The sequence below is a fragment of the Argentina silus genome, assembly GCF_951799395.1.
Source record: "Argentina silus genome assembly, chromosome: 4".
Lineage (NCBI taxonomy): Eukaryota > Metazoa > Chordata > Actinopteri > Argentiniformes > Argentinidae > Argentina > Argentina silus.
In genome coordinates, this window is record NC_139658.1 from 12,502,113 (window position 1) to 12,518,599 (window position 16,487).

The 16,487-nt window shown below is 42.4% G+C and overlaps 1 protein-coding gene across 1 annotated transcript in view; it reads right to left on the bottom strand.

The window, feature by feature from the left end:
- The window catches only part of LOC310803069 (copine-9-like), a gene marked incomplete at both ends in the record, with an annotated part of 65,800 nt that overhangs the window by 18,409 nt on the left and 30,904 nt on the right, over positions 1-16,487 (bottom strand). Inside the window, 1 exon segment of the mRNA XM_083667705.1 lies at positions 34-97. Coding sequence (XP_083523831.1) covers positions 34-97 — 64 coding nt within the window.

Below are 16,487 nucleotides of genomic sequence, written 5' to 3' on the forward strand. Positions count from 1 at the left end.
GCAAATACAAAATGGCCTGTGTTTGATACTAACCCTGCAGTTGCTCAGTTCCTCGGCAGTGAAGATGATATTGCCACACTTCTTCCCTGGAATCCCACTAGAGAAAGAGAAAGAGAGGGAGAGAGAGAAAGAGAAAGAAAGAAACTAAGATCAATAGAGACTCTACTGTGCGCGTGTGCTTGTGTGTGAGAGCAAATAATGTTTGTTCTCTTTGTGTTCACACATCTCACCTGTTATGTTTTCTTACAGCATGTCCATGTGTGACTGAGCTATCAGTGTGTATACTGTACGCACGCACGCACGCACACACACACACACACACACACACACACACACACACACACACACACACACACACACACACACACACACACACACACACACACACACACACGCCTTGTTTGATAGATAGAGGTTTTAAGGAACCCTTTGAGCTGAACACATTATTACAGCGCTGCCTTACGACTGAGACAAAGCCCAGGTTGGCTGATCATTTCACATTAACCAGAGAAATGATGAGAGGAATGACAGGGGACTGAGCTCAAATCAGATTTTCCACAGACAGGGGCAGATGGGGGATTTCTCATCTTCTACACATGAGGATAGATTATTCAATCTTCTCCATAAAACCCAATCTACAATCACGAGATTGATCGCCATACAATCCCATTCAATCTGAACAGACTCATTCCTTTGGGGAAAAGATTGGACTTTCTATCAAATGATGTATGAGGCAATCAGTGTAATTGTAGTGGAATTAGATTGAAATGGAGAATATGGGCTGGACTGGTGTTTAAAAGAGGGGAATTCCCAATTTAACACAGGGATGACTTTTTAATTTCTGTCCCTCTATTGATTTTGGTGTGAGCTACGCTTTCTGAATAACTTAACATAAAGTTAGGTGTCAGCCGTCGAAAGAATGCTTCTATGCAAAAGTTGCCTAAGATATCAAGGTGCTACGCAATTCAAAAGTACTCATTGAATACCAAAAACAGTGTTTTAAGTTAGATATTTAGAGATATCAAAAGCCAAAAAAGACAGGAAATTCGATTGAACATCATAACTCTAAATCTGACCTGACTCAGTTTTGACTCCTGCTACAATAGCTTTGTTGGGCTACTGTACTTCAAACAACATAGGTTAAACTCAGTACTGGGCATGTTGTTTACCCATTCTCTCAAACAGCCTAATACCTACTCTTCAGAGAGGTAATAGACCTTGGACTGGACCCAGTGGACTGTTTTCAGAAGAATAGCCTATCTAGGTTTGCATTTGGTTGATATAGGTTATGTGTGACTGAGCTATAAAGGTAACATTATCATTTGGCTGATATAGATTATGCACTCTAATGGTAACATTATCATTTGGCTGATATAGGTTATGCACTCTAATGGTAACATTAGCATTTGTATAGCAAAGTAAAGATGTTCACTAGGTTTAGGTAACACCTGTTACAGTCTCCTAAAACTGCTGCACATTCAAAAAAGACATTTCATTGCGTGGCTTTATGGTACTAACACATTTTCTAGGGGCATCTCGTTGTAAACAAAGTTGTCCTTTTTGTTGTTGTTGTGTCGCAAACATTTGCTATAAAAATGCTACATTTTCACGCCATCTGTTTGAATGAAAACGTATCTTTCTGAAAATTGGCCTATATTTTGTCTGCCACCACTCGATTGTTGTCCCAAATCGTTTTGAGAAATGCTCAGTAACGGCAGAGAAATTATCATAAGAAAAACAACCTTTTTCAATGCAATGTCCAAGCAACTCGTAAATATGAGACAAGTGATCCTCAAGCCTACCGTAGAGACCGAAGAATCCTAGTTCTGGGAGCCCCATTGTGTGCAGGCTTTTGCTGGCCCAGCACGAATACACGCATCAGGTAATCGACTAGCCTCATCTACAGTATAGACTTGGTAAGGAGATTCAGGTGTGTGTGCACAGGGCTGGAAGAAAATCTCAAAGAGCAACAACTGTTTTACAGGTAAAAGTCTAATTTGAACAATTAGGTTACATCAGAACCATGGAAACAAGGAAAAAGTCCCTTGACTGTAATTGTGCTTATTTGGGAGTTAGATACTCAACACACATATAACACACTGATTTGTTCTGACCACTTGGCGTTAAGCTATGCGCCTGGCAAGCGAAGCTATGCCATGATTAACATGCTCTCAGGGAGCCAAATATTGTATCGTAAACATCCATGTCATACTCCAACGTGTTGGAGACAGCCTGAGGTGACTGCTAACACACAGACACAGCCACACACAGACACAGCCCCACACACACACACACACACACACACACACACACACACACACACACACACACACACACACACACACACACACACACACCTTTGGGATTAACAAGCCTCTTTACAAGGCTGTTTACAATGCCCTTGAACCCTCTTTTACCCCTCTGTTGTGTGTACTTATCTTCCCTATTCCCTCCAACCCGGTGTGACAGCACGATTACTTCACAAGGGCACACAAGAGCTTTTTGCTGTCAGGAAAGACACCCTAACACCCTTCGCTCCAGTACACACACGTACACACACACCTACACACACACACACACACACACACACACGTCCCACCCACGTATAAACACATATATACAGATTTAAGAACCTACACATGTAGATACGTAGATATACACACACACACACACACACACACACACACACACACACACACACACACACACACACCTCTCTTGTTAGTATAGTCACGCGGACCAGATAAAAGCCAGGTAAAAGCTAGACAGCATAAATTTAAACCATAATTAATTCACAAGGGCCTTTTTTTTTTTCTTCTCTCCGTTATTTGTTAATTACTGTCTGATCTGTGCCTCATTTTCCCTCTTTAATGAGAAGCACTAATGTTGATGTATGAGCCTCCACACTCCCTGGACTTTGTAATGACTTTTACATGTCAGACTGAGACATTCCACTGACATTCACACAACACATCGGGGTCTCCCTCAAACTCAGCACCCTACAGGAAAGTCATTGTTTGTCACACCGAGCCCTGCCCTATTCACACTCTACCTCAGACACAAACACAGACAACACTTTACTTCAGACACAAACACAGACAGCACTTTACCTCAGACACAAACACAGACAACACTTTACCTCTGACACAAACACAGACAACACTTTACCTCTGACACAAACACAGACAACACTTTACCTCAGACACAAACACAGACAACACTTTACCTCAGACACAGCCACTAAAAGCTACCCGGTATTACATCTCCATTGATAACAAATGGGTTTGTCTCACTGGAAGTACAGCTGAGCCTCAGTGGGCTAGGAGGATGATCGATATGAGCAGCATGAAGTCAATGTAATAAACAAAAGTGTGTGTGAAGTGCATTTCAAGAGTGTCTGTGGGAATGTGTGTGTATATGTTTGTGTGTGTGTGTGTGTGTATGTGTGTAGTGCTTCAGCAGGGATCTCCACACACTCACCTTGTCCCCTTCCCACACACCTTTTACTGCCTGCTGAGGTTCCCCCTCTCCCACACACATGTTACACAAGCTCAGACAAAAACCTCAGAGGTAAAACACACACTTGCTTACACACACTGACACAAAAAATGTTACACGACCCATGGTGAGGATGCCACATACATACACACACACACGCACACACACACACACACACACACACACACACACGCTCACTCATTACAGTAAAGGAGTCAGCCAGGCACCATACTGAGTCGTAGTCCAATAACTGCTGCGTAGATTAATGTATGTATTTATTCATCCTCCACAGCTTGGGGTTCCCCCACACAGTCGAGCACTTAGTCAGAAGTGGCTACAGTACGTTGGTGGGACCCCTGACTCGCCCTGTTGTATAACACTTTTATTTACAGTCCACTCTTCCCTGACCTTAAATGGCTATGTAACACCTTTATTTACACTCTTCCCTGTCCTCACATGGCTGTATAACACCATTATTTACACTCTTCCCTGTCCTTAACTGTCTGTACAATACATTTGGCCTCTTAGGTGCTTATATATTAACCAGCAACAATCTCATTGGTCAAAAAGGGGCACACCTCCCAATGCCCATAAGCGTATTTTGCCAAAGTTATAAAACTAAGAATTGTGTGGTTTAATTAGGCTATATATATATATATATATATATATATATATATATATATTATATCATATGAGTATGATAACAATACACTCAACATTCAAACAAAACTTAAGGTAAACAATTACCAATTCAACTTCCCTCGTGTATCTTTCATGTTGCTGTGTTCAGGAGGAAGGTGTTTCGATATTGAAGACGACAGCATTTTCTGCTTTTGAACCTGCCATCTGGCTCCGGTTTTAGACACACAGGGACCAGACCTCAATATTTCCTACCCAGGAACAGTGTGCCTTCCCTGGACAGAATTGTGCCGCATGACAGCGTAGCTGTGGAAGTGTTGCCACATATATGACCCCTCGCTCCTGAAGATGAGTATGTTGCTATGGTGACATGTGATTGATAATAATAGCCTGATCCAGAAAGTTCCATGGAGACTGAAGCAACGGCTAAAATATCAGCTTCACTCACATGAAGTACTCCCTGGTACGGTACACCTCTGCTGAATGCATTGATGTTACCATTGTTAAGATATTATACTGCATGATTATTCAAGCCCACTGAAAAGCTTTGTTTACAGGAATTGGAAAGTTCGCTCCAATTTTCACAATGAAATTAAAACAGATTTCTATCTCAGGTCAGCGGTCGTCATCCAAGTGTGCAATTTCTCATTGTTATTTTTGGATACTGAGTTATTCATGCTGGAATCAGCACCTTGCAGGGCCTTCACCTTCTTGTTATGTTTTGTTTATAGGGTCTGTGTTCAGTCAACAGAAAAGTTTCATATTCATGTTACATTCATGTTTATTTAATTTAAAATGTCCAACGTCAAAATGAGTCCATGTCCCACACCTGTTGTGTAAATCAGGCTTTGTGCTTTCATCCAGAATGAATGAGGAAGATACTGGAAACACAACCTAATTTGAACTGTTACTATGATTATAGTGGAACTTTGCGTTCTTGTACGTTCAGTCTGAGAGACTACAGTGACCAACAAAACTGTGTAAGTTAGGCCTCAGTACTTAGAGACTACATTCATCTCTTTGAATCCCATAACTTCACACAGTAATACCTTCTGACCAGGGCCAGTTTTAGCCTGTTATATTAGGGTGGGCGGGAGGTAGTCCAGAGGTTAGATAGGTTAGGTTAGGTTAGGTTAGGTTAGGTTAGGTTAGGTTATCTATCTATCTATCCATCCATCGATCTATCTATCTACAACATCAGTCTCCTGTTTCCCTTGGCAAAAAATCCTAACAAATTCATCCATGTCTAAGGTACTTGTTATTGATTTCTCATGGCCCAAGATCACCAAATTCCTCTTTCTTTCATGTAACATGGTGCGACGAAAGGGGATTAGAACTCGTGACAGTGTGGAGAAGGAACTCTCACATGATGCTGAAGACACACCAATTAACAGGGCTGCTACATACAATTTATGCAACACAGGAAAAACTTCCTTATACTCCTGCAGGTGTTTACACACAGTGAACAGGTCGATTTCATTTGGACATTTCTTGACCAACATTGGTTTTGCAGACTCACATTGTCTGCCGCAGTGCCAGCAAGCACATGCAGAGGGTGCAACAAGGTGGAATCTAGAAATGCACTAGATTTGGGTACAAGACCGGATATGGCTGTCATTAGGTCTACATTCTTCTTGGAAAATCTGTTTTCCATTTCTGAAATGGCCCTGTCAAGGATGTTGAGCAGGGATCTTTTCAGAGACTGACAGGGGGTGACGGTGGGATCATCAGAATATGTATGACCCACAGTTGAGAGCACGTTCACCAAGGTGTTTACTCAATGTTCTTCTCTTTGGAGGATGAGAATCATCCCCAGCAGGTGCCTGAGAAAGCTTTATCCAGCAATAGTCTTTTAAGGACTCCAGTGATGCACCAACAACCTCACAAGCAGTTCACATATCCACAGACTGAGACTGTAGAATCACATTCGCTGGTTTCAAGACACCAAGCATTCGCACTAGAAATTTGCCAATCTCAAAGAAATTACACCTCTTAATTTGAATTAACAGGCCTGATACAAATCAACTGTGGCATCATCATCCTCTGATATCTCTGACAGGATAGTGAGAAGACGGTCTTCATTCTCAACAATGCACCTTGTCACATCATAATGGCTTGTCCAGCGAATTTCAAGCAGTGTTTTGAGACAAGGAGCATCATACTTTTCTGACACGTGGTGCCAGAAGAAGTTATACAGGGAACTAGAGAGGTCAAAAAAACGTTTTGGCACATGGCTCACCCTGCATGGTATGCACAACCACTAAGTGTAAATGGTGGTTCTAGCAAGCTTCTTTTGAAGCAATGCTTGCACACCACCTCATACTCCACTCATCGCTGATGCACCATCATAACACTGGCTAACTATGTTGTCAGCACTGTAGCTAGTATCACAAAGATGTCTCAATATTTCAGTGGACAAGTACTCAGCATCAAGTTGATGCAAGTCAAGCAACCCAATCAGATGCTCCTGTGGCATGGAATTACATACAAACCGAATCATTATGGACAAATTCTCAACATTACACCTGTCCCTAGTCCCATCACTTTTCATGCAAAACCCTGCGTCAGCATTTGCATACCTTTTTCTGACCTCTCTAAGAACCATGTTTGCATGGTTGTGTTTCAGTTATCTCGTTTTGAATATCCTTAAAGGGGTACTTGGCATTTTTAGGTATACCCTTAGCAATATCAGCTAGCTTGTTGTCCTTCTCTAAGGTATATTCAAACAATTTCAAAAAAAGACCCGCAGCAATGTCATCAGCATCGGTGTCCCGGTGGTCACGCTTTAAGGTTTCTGTTGTTCCAGCGTCCCTAAGATGGACATTCTCCATGAGTGGTTCTTTGAAAGGAGAGCTGTATAGAAAGAGTATGATGGAGTCAAACTAATGCAATTACTATCACTGTATAAAATAACAAATACGTTGTTGAAATATAAATCACATTGCTATGGGGGAGTGTACAGCTATGCAGATATACAAGGAGCACTACTGTCTGTACACTAGAGCCCTAACCAATGCTCTTGACATAATACTGGTTCTTTTCAAGCTGTGTTTTACCTACCAGCATAAAGTCAATGGTTTCCCCTGTTGCCTCTCTCTCTATTTCTATCTCTATTTGTGCTCAGACCAGGTGGCTGCAGCCTGTACATGACTGGCTGGATGCTTCTGTAACCTCCTGTCACGCTCAAGTGCCGCTTTCCAGTTGTTAAAACCACGCAACAGAGTACTCCAGCCATGGTCGCGTGCGGTACCAGGCAGGATTGAATGATCGTAATATAGCACCGAATGCACACTTAGGGTAGCTACCTAATACTGTGTGAGGTGGGTCTGAAGCAGCCGAGAGAGGAAACTGCTTTGGGGCAGTGCTTGTGGAGGGTACAAGAGCAGTAGCCAAAGTGCTAGCAGTGGCATCGCTAGAGGTAGAAGCAGCACTAGACTTGCTTATAGGCTTAAAAAACGATACACCACACAGCAAGTGTAAGTCGCTTTGGATGAAGTAAATGAATGGAATGTAGGGCTGCCCACCCAATCAGAAGTTAGAAACGGTACTAGTATTTTCTGTGCTATTTTTCCATTGGCTGAACAAAAAAATAATAATTTCTTAACTTTTGATTGGGTGGGCAAGATGCATGTTTGAGTGGGCTGAGCCCACCCCTGCCCATAATCACCGCCGGCCTTGCTTCTGACCCTGCTTCCCTGTTCTTTTACTTTGTCGTGGAAAGGTTACCGACTCAAAGCAGACTTGGAACATCTGCAATCTCATGAAATCAAATTAAACTCTCAGTGAAACTTCCTTTGTGTCTTAGGAAGTGTATCATATACGACAGGGATGACATGCATTCTAGCCGCACCACGGCTGCCATGTCCCTGCTCCCTGCAGTAGAGAGATCTGTCATGGAAAGGGTGTGTGGGGGATGGGGGAGGGTTAGGTCTGGGGGGGATAATGGAGAGTTGTGTGTGTGTGTGTGTGTGTGTGTGTGTGTGTTGTGTGAGGCAGAGTAATATAGGGTCTCCTGTGGGGATCCTGCATGGGGAGGCAAACGTTCATTTTGATTACAGGGGGGCCGCTGGTGGTGTGACAAGCTTGGCCCCTGCCCTCCCCACCCCCCCCCTTGCCCGCCCGTCACCCACTGATGGGGATGACAGGGCAACAGGGCGAGTGACAGCAGGAGCAGCTCATTCAATTACCCAGCTCTCTGATGAAAAGCTTTCATGTTCACCAGAGAGAGGGGGGGGGGTGGGGTTGGGGGAGAAAACTAGTGAGAGACCGAGGGAGAGAATGAGAGATAGGGAGAGAGAAGGGAGACAGGAGACAGGAGGGAGACAGAGTGCGGGAGAGGGAGAGAGACAAGAAGAAGAAAGAAAAGACAAAAACAGCAATGAAAAGTGATTATAACAAAGGTCATAGATGTGACTAGGTTCTGTTCAGTCCCTTCTTTCACTCCAATTAGGGCCTGTACTCGTCCCCATCTCCTCCCTCCCTCACCACCACCGCAATCAGGTAAAGACCTGCCCACCAGAGGATGTGTGCATGTGTGTGTGTGTGTGTATGTGTGTGTGTGTGTGTGTGAGACAGAGAGAGAGAGAACGAGAGAAAGAGAGAAAGAGAGAGCAAGAGGTGAGACAAGTTAGACAGAGCCCCCAGGCAACACCATCCTCCTCACCCTAACTTATGAATGAGTGAATGGAAAATCTGTGTATCACTGAGTGAATCAGCGAGGGACGGAGAGAGAGAATTCCTAGCGAAGATGAAGATCCATTTGGAGAACCAGGACATGCAGACAAGAAACAGGACTACAAAGTGCAACTATACCAGAGCAGGGACCAAAAAAATGTTGGAGGGGGGGGTCCAAAAATAGCAATGCAATTTCCTGAAAGGACATTGTATGTATACGTGTGAAGGGAAGAGGGGCAGAGGTGATGAGATAGTTTTTTGAATACATAATTCACCGCCAACCATGTCAAGCACATTTAATTGGGGGGAAGTAGGCTACAGTATGCACACTTCTAAGGAGAAGCGAGAGCGACAGAGGGGAGGATTTGTTAGGACGCACAGAGAGGAGGCAGAAGTGCCCTTCTCCACTGCTGTCTGCCTGGAGCTGTTAATGAGTGATAAAACATGTACCATTTGCCCTTTTTGAGAGAAAGAGGGTGATTCATTATGCATGTTTGTTTTTCTTGCCTCCTTTCCCCTTCTCTTTTGAAATTGGAAATTTAAGAGAGAGAGAAAGAGGGAGAAAGAGAGAGAGAGAGAGGGAGAGGGGGAGAGAGAGGGGGGGGGTGATGGTTTTAATTGGGAAAGAGGAGCATTGTGGGTAGCGTTCATTTCATTGATATTTTACCAGATAGAGATTTAGAGATCACAGCTTGTGAAAAAACAGGAATGGGTCATAGCTGATTGTCATGAGATTTACTCCCAGACTCAGGTGAGACGGGTTGCCATATTGGACAAAATCCCTCCTTCAGGACACCCATGTCGCTGCTGTTGATCCACCATACAGATTTCATTTGATTAAATTCCAGAAGCAACCTCTGACTATTTGTAAATTTTAATAAAAGATGCAACACGACCCCTCCTATAAACACACTGCTCAATCAGGCTTATTTTCAGTTCCACCAGCATCGTATCTGGGTTGAACTGAAAACTCCAGCAAGCAGCTATTAGGTTGATGTTAATAATGAATGGGTTGTGGGACTTGGTATGAGTGTAGAAGTCAAAGGGGCTGGTGTTACACAGGCATGGAGAAAAGGAACTCATCAATGACGTTTACCCCGGCTCCGACAATCCCAGCCATGCTTATTCTCATCATTACACACAAAGAAATATCTAAAGGCAAGCGTTGAGCGTGAGAGGTAAGAAAAACTAAATGAAAAAGAAAAAACCCAAAATGAAATGTATGTCACGAAGCTGGAAGATCATTTTTAACTCAGTATGAAAAACTCCGCAATGGCCTCATTGCATATTTATCGAGGGTATTTTAAAAAAATAATGTTTTACCATACAGTAAATAAAGAGTTGGGCTCTAATATTGTATCAGCCTTTCTGATTTGAGAGCCAGTGATCATAATGTCTAATCTGTATGCTGCTATTGATTGTTTAATCATTGCGATGCAGTTTTATATTTTAATGTTATTAAATATCAATATGTAAGTATTGAGAGAGATATTGGCTGGTGTGGAGTTCAAACAGCCCTCAAGGGATCCTCTGACCTCCTTTCTCCAGTAATAACAGATAGGGGTGGGGTGGGTTGGGGGTTGGGGGGTTGGGGGGTTGGGGGGGGGGTGTACTCCAGTGCAGTGTTTCTCAATGTTGACATGCTGGATGTCACCTGACTTGAGTTACAGTCAGTAAAACATTCTAAACTGGTTTTTGCTTGGCAAATGCTTGCTAAATGCCTTTAATGCCTTATTTCATCAACACATATATACTGTATGCCATATTTTTTAATCGTTTGGTGATAAATACTTATTTCTTATTTCTTATACGTATATAAATACTTATATGCTCATAAATACCTATACTTATTTCTATTTCTATAACATTATTTCTATTATGGAGAGAGTGTGATGCCTTCCAATTAATCTTTTGCTAATTTAAAGTTACAAAATTACAAAATCACATATTTGGTTCTTTACCCTGAAATGAGTCAATGGACAAGAACAAACTTCAATCAACACTTTGGTTCTGTTTATCTGGGCACTGTAACTAATAGCTAATTGTTATAATTTTTTAACCAAAACCCAATGCAAGCCAATAGACCCTAAGTTAGCATGTTTGAGATGTCATGCTCAAATCATCTAAAATTCTCTCAGTTACTCTCTCAGACTCAATTACTTGATTTAAATTGCTTTGAGGTGATTTGAGCATGAGATTTCAAACATGCTAACTTAGGACCCATTGAATTGCATTGTGTTTTGGTTACAAGTGCTAACAATTAGATGCTATTGTGATTGAGCTAAGAGTGAATCAGCTCTTGGGGCCAGAAAGGGAAAAGACGCCAGCGCCCTAATCTAATGACTGGAACTATTATCTTCAGAGAGCCGGTAGACAGGCAGAGATGTAACACGTCTTTCATACTAGAGAGGTGTGATTGGTCGCCTCACACCTAAGAAAGAAATGTTTGAAGGTCAACATGCTTTTCAGATTTTCAGAAATATGCTGGATGTTTGTCACAAAGATAATGTCAGATACACTGACACTAACATATGGTCTTAGTCATGGTTTGTCAGGGAAATAGATAGAGATTTCTAATTTGTAATTTCTATTGATGTGGCTACTAGCCATGACAAAGAGCTCCTGCCAAGAAATAAAGCTAAGAGAAAAACAGTAGCATATGTCTGTGCTATCTGTGAAATGCCTCATAATCAAGTGTTTTCCACTTGGCAACATGTCTATTTGTCCTTAGGTGGGTGAGAAAGAGAGCCCGAGGGTAAGTAAGAGAAAGAAGAGAGAGAGAGAGAGAGAGAGAGAGAGAGAGAGAGAGAGAGAGAGAGAGAGAGAAAGAAAGAAAGAAAGAAAGAAAGTCACTTGGCAAACGCCCTAAAAGACCTCCTGGCACTTTTTCCTTTTTTTCTCTTCCATTTCTCTTTCTTTCTCTCTGCGTGAAAGCACCTCTCCAAAATTCCCTCCTCCTTCCTCTCAATGTCTCTTTCTTCCTCTTTCGTTGTCTTTGATTATGCCCCCTCTCACATTTTCTCTGAGGCACCAACCCAGGGGTGTGCTCTTGTCAAATACATATACAGAGCAACCTTGTTCTATCCCAAAAAATGAACAGAGCTCTCCAGCAAAGACCCCCCCCCCCACCCCCACCCCCACCCCCTCCTCCCATCTCCTGAACACTCGGAGTCACCAGGCGGGGAGTCTCTTAGCATCACACCACCCACATAGCAACGCAAGCTGTTAGAGGTGCTGCACTGACACTACTGAAGCAGCTTTAAACACATACAGTAATATGGTGGTGAGATAAAGCTAATACATTGTCGAAGCTAGTTTATTGAATTGTGGAACATTTGTGAGCACCGAAACAGAAATGCTGCCCTACATTTGCATGTCAAATCTCTTGTAGATCAAGTATACAGTATTGCGAGGTAAGCTTGAAAGCTACATCAGGTGCATTATCTACTTGTATAGCCTACAGGAAAAAGCAATAATGACTCATTGGGCCACATGAAAAGAAGAACCATTATTTCTCTCAGAGGACAACAACTCCACTTAGACAAAGTGTCACCACACCCCCCCCCTCTCACTAAGTCCCAGTCAGTCAGTAAATAAATTATGCTGATAACCCGAGGGGTAATGGCTCTATAAATAGCCTTAGCCGATAAAATGCTCGCAACGCTAACCCCAGGACCCCTCTTCACCGATGCCAGGTGCAAGGAAGTCTGCCTGAAGAATTTGATAAGTTTCCACCTTTCGCAGCATTGCCCCTTGGCATGAGGGCGACAGGGAGACCGTGGGTGGCACGCTAAAGGCTTCTCAGCTAATTATCTATTTGGACAAAGATCAAACACCCCACAGTGGAAATTATGTTCAATGTTTATGCAAGCCTGGGCCTCTGACATGCCAAAATCTCCTTGCGGGTGGCAAAGACAGAACAAAAGAGAAAGGAAATGTCTAATTGAAAAGATATAAATGGTTTGAAAATGTCTTGAAAATGGTCACTCTAGAGGGAGAGGCATACTGTACTACTGTCCCCTTTTGGTTCGATTCCTGAGTGGTTGTTGCTGCTAATTGTCAATTTCCGAAGACACAGGAGGGCAATTCTGGCCCTGGAGTATTGCAGTATGTTCAGGTATTTGTTCCAGCTCAGAGGCATCTCTGTGAAACGGCCATAATCTGTCCAATTGTAAGGGGAAAAAATAACATGTTTGAGAGATGACGCACCCAGGCAGCAATCAGGTTAGTTACCTGCACACAGACGTGATGTGGGTAAGCAATAACGCAGCCCATATGGACACATTTTTAGATTGTCAGGTGATTAGAATTGGATGAAATCCACTTTGCTTCTCTGTAAGTGGTCCTCTGTGGCTCAGTTGGTAGAGCATGGTGCTAACAACGCTTAGGTTGTGGGTTTGATTCCCACTGGGACCATATACACTGAAACGTGTGCACTCACTGCAATGTAAGTCGCTTTGGATGAAAGCGTCAGCTAAATGGCATATATTATTATATATAAATTTGCTGTCATTCATTTTACTCACCCCTCATATCTAGCAGCCTTTAAAGACCTACTACTCCCAGGTGTAGTGTTGTTAACTAAAACCCCTATTTTTAGGAGGTGCTGCTAAACATTTTTAAATGTTTTATTTTAGGAGCAATGGTGCTGCCTCGTGAAAAAGTGCAGCCCTCCAGAACCGTAGTTGTCCACCACTGGTCTAGGACTTTGATGATCACTCAATCATTCAATGATCGTCTTCAAGAGAGCAAATTGCATTCTACAACACTGCCAGGCATTAGAGTGGGTAGGTTTGTATTTCTGGGGAGAAACAATAGCAAACACAAAACAAATACAGAGGCAAGAGAAATAAAGGTTCATGAAGTACATATCCTAGGTCTTGTGTCTGTTTCGGGTGGTGTGAGTGGCAGCCTTGAGATGTTTGATTGAGAGAGCAGTAATATTAAACCACTAAGCAAATATATTTAGATATGCAGATACGGCTGAGAGAGGGAGATAGAGAGAGTGTGGGAGTGGGAGGATGTTGGAACCAGTGCAGCGGTTTCATCTGAATCTTAATCTTACCAGGGCAAAGAGGTGCTCAAGATGTGGAGCGGAACGTAATTACAAGAATTTAAGAGCCAGGTTGGCTGCTTGTGTGTTGCACATTTATGAGAATGAAGAGGTGGGGGACAAGGACTGTGCTGAAAAATCTAATAATGTACATTTGAGTTCAGTTAGATTTATCATTTATCATTCTTCAATATCACATTTTTGATGCAAAGTCATTATAAGCACTGTTAACTTTACCCCACTTGTTTTTGTATAGGGGGATGGGAGACACATGAGAAGCAATTGACTGTATTGAATGAATAGTGTTGGCAAATGAAACACTGTCACCTTCTTCGCCAGCTAATTTAACTTGCTGGTTCCAGCTCATACATCTCAATAAACAGTGTTGGCAGGTTGTTCCTCCTTTAAATTGGTATTTGCTCTGATTTAATTTATTTCGGGAACGTGACACAATCCTCTTTGCTCTGGACATTTAATTATTTTGGTGTATAATAGAAGTCTATGTAGGAATACACAGTAGCCTACTGACCTGTGTAAAGACTCATAGTCATTAAAAGCAAGTGCATGTGTGCGTGTGTGTCTGTGCTTGCATGTGTGTGTGTGTGTGTGTGTGAGAGAGAGAGAGAGAGAGAGAGAGAGAGAAAGAGAGAGAGAATGAGAGAGAGAGAAAAAGAGAGAGAGAATGAGAGAGAGAGAAAAAGAAAGAGAAAGAGAATGATAGATTAACAGTAAAGTAAGAGTGATAGAGAGAGGACAACGACGAGAGAGAAGGGTGTGGGTTGATAACTGAGCCTAGGAAGACATTAAAAACAGAAAGGATTGCATTCAACTGAAGAATCAGAGGTGGAGAAGAAGGGGACCAATAAACCAAATACTTAAACAATTTCCCCAGCCCAATATCCTCAAGGGGTTCCTCAGGGCTCAATTCAAAGCCCCATTCACTTCAATGTGACAGTGTTCAATCAGGTGCCGGAGAGACCACAGCCCACGGCTTTACAGCACCAAGAGCTCCAACTCCACCACCACCCAAAGTCTCCCACACAGGAACAAAAGTCTCCTCTCCATGGCAACCCAGCGGCAGTGGTTCCCCAGAAATAACTCAAAATAAATACGAACCAGAAAAATCATGAGCACACAGAGACACTGTCAGATCAAAACATAAACCTGCCTGGATGCCAAAAACTCATACAGCACATCAAAGGCGACAATTCTGTGCTTTGAACGTAGTTTCTAGATTGGAATTGAAAGAACTCGAACCCTTGCATTCATCAGAATCACATCCAAATGAAGAGTTGACATAAAATTCTAAAATGGTCACCATAGGTCATACATTAAAAGGCCATGGAGCAAGGTAAAGAGTGATGTGACAAACAAGGAAGCATGGGGGACTGTTAACTGGTGGGAGTGATAGAGGTTGATCAAAGAGCTGAGGCCATGCCAGTTTGCTGTATCAATGGCACACTGGATGGGAGTCTACAGAGAAACATCAAGCATCCCTCTACATATGGCCTTTTAAATATTTAATCAGATGGATTGCCAATATAAGAGATTTACATCGGAGGCAAAATCCTCATTGCTAATTAAGCCAAATGTTAATAAAGTGTGGTGTGTGTGTGTGTGTGTGTGTGTGTGTGTGTGTGTGTGTGTGTGTGTGTAATGTGTTCTCCAAACTTCAAATTAATTAGTGAATTTTGGTTATGACTTGTCATCGGGCATCAGCATGACATACGTTTGATAGCAGTTTGTGTTTGATGGTTGAAGTCACATTGAGCGTGTGGCCTTGTGACAACACAGATGTTAGAGTTCCCTCACTCTCTCTATCCACAGCTTGGAGTGATGGAAAGTGAATTACTTCTGAGGGGGTTGAAGGAACCTTGAGTCATTTCATCACATCTGGGAGAGGAGGGAACTTCAGATGCTCTGTGCTGTAAAGAGCAACTACAAAAACTGCCCTGGCTGCCTTCTTACCATATTCAAACCAATTTGAATTTCTAATCTGCAAGGCAGTGAAGGAGGGATAGAGAGCGAGAGGGAGAACCCTCAGTTCTATGTAGTGTCATTAAAAACCAAGGGGTGGAAATAAATTAAAGAGGAAAGAATGCATTGCATTTCCAGGCATCTTTTTATATGTAGGTCAGAAGCAGCAACCTGTTAAATAATGAGAAAGGACGCCCCAAGACAGGGTGTCAGGGTGTCAGGGTGTGTGTGTGTGTGTGTGTGTGTGTGTGTGTGTGTGTGTGTGTGTGTGTGTGTGTGTGTGTGTGTGTGTGTGTGTGTGTGGATTCAATCTGTTTTGTACAACATATACAGTGCCTTCAGTAAGTATTCACCCCCCTGAAACCTTTTTCCACATCAACCAGACTTTAACATAGATTTAATTTAGATTGTTTTTTTGGGTACTGACCTACACAAAATACCCCATAATGTCAAAGTGAAAAACATTTTAAGTAATAAAAAATGAAAAGCTGTCTTGAGTGAAGTATTCACCCCCCTTGGTACAGTATGACACTCCTAAAGTTAGCTCAAATGCAAACATGTCTTCAACAAGTCACTCAATAAGTTGAATTGAGTCCATCTGAGTGCAAGGATAATAGTTAATGTGATTTTGGAATGAATATCTTTG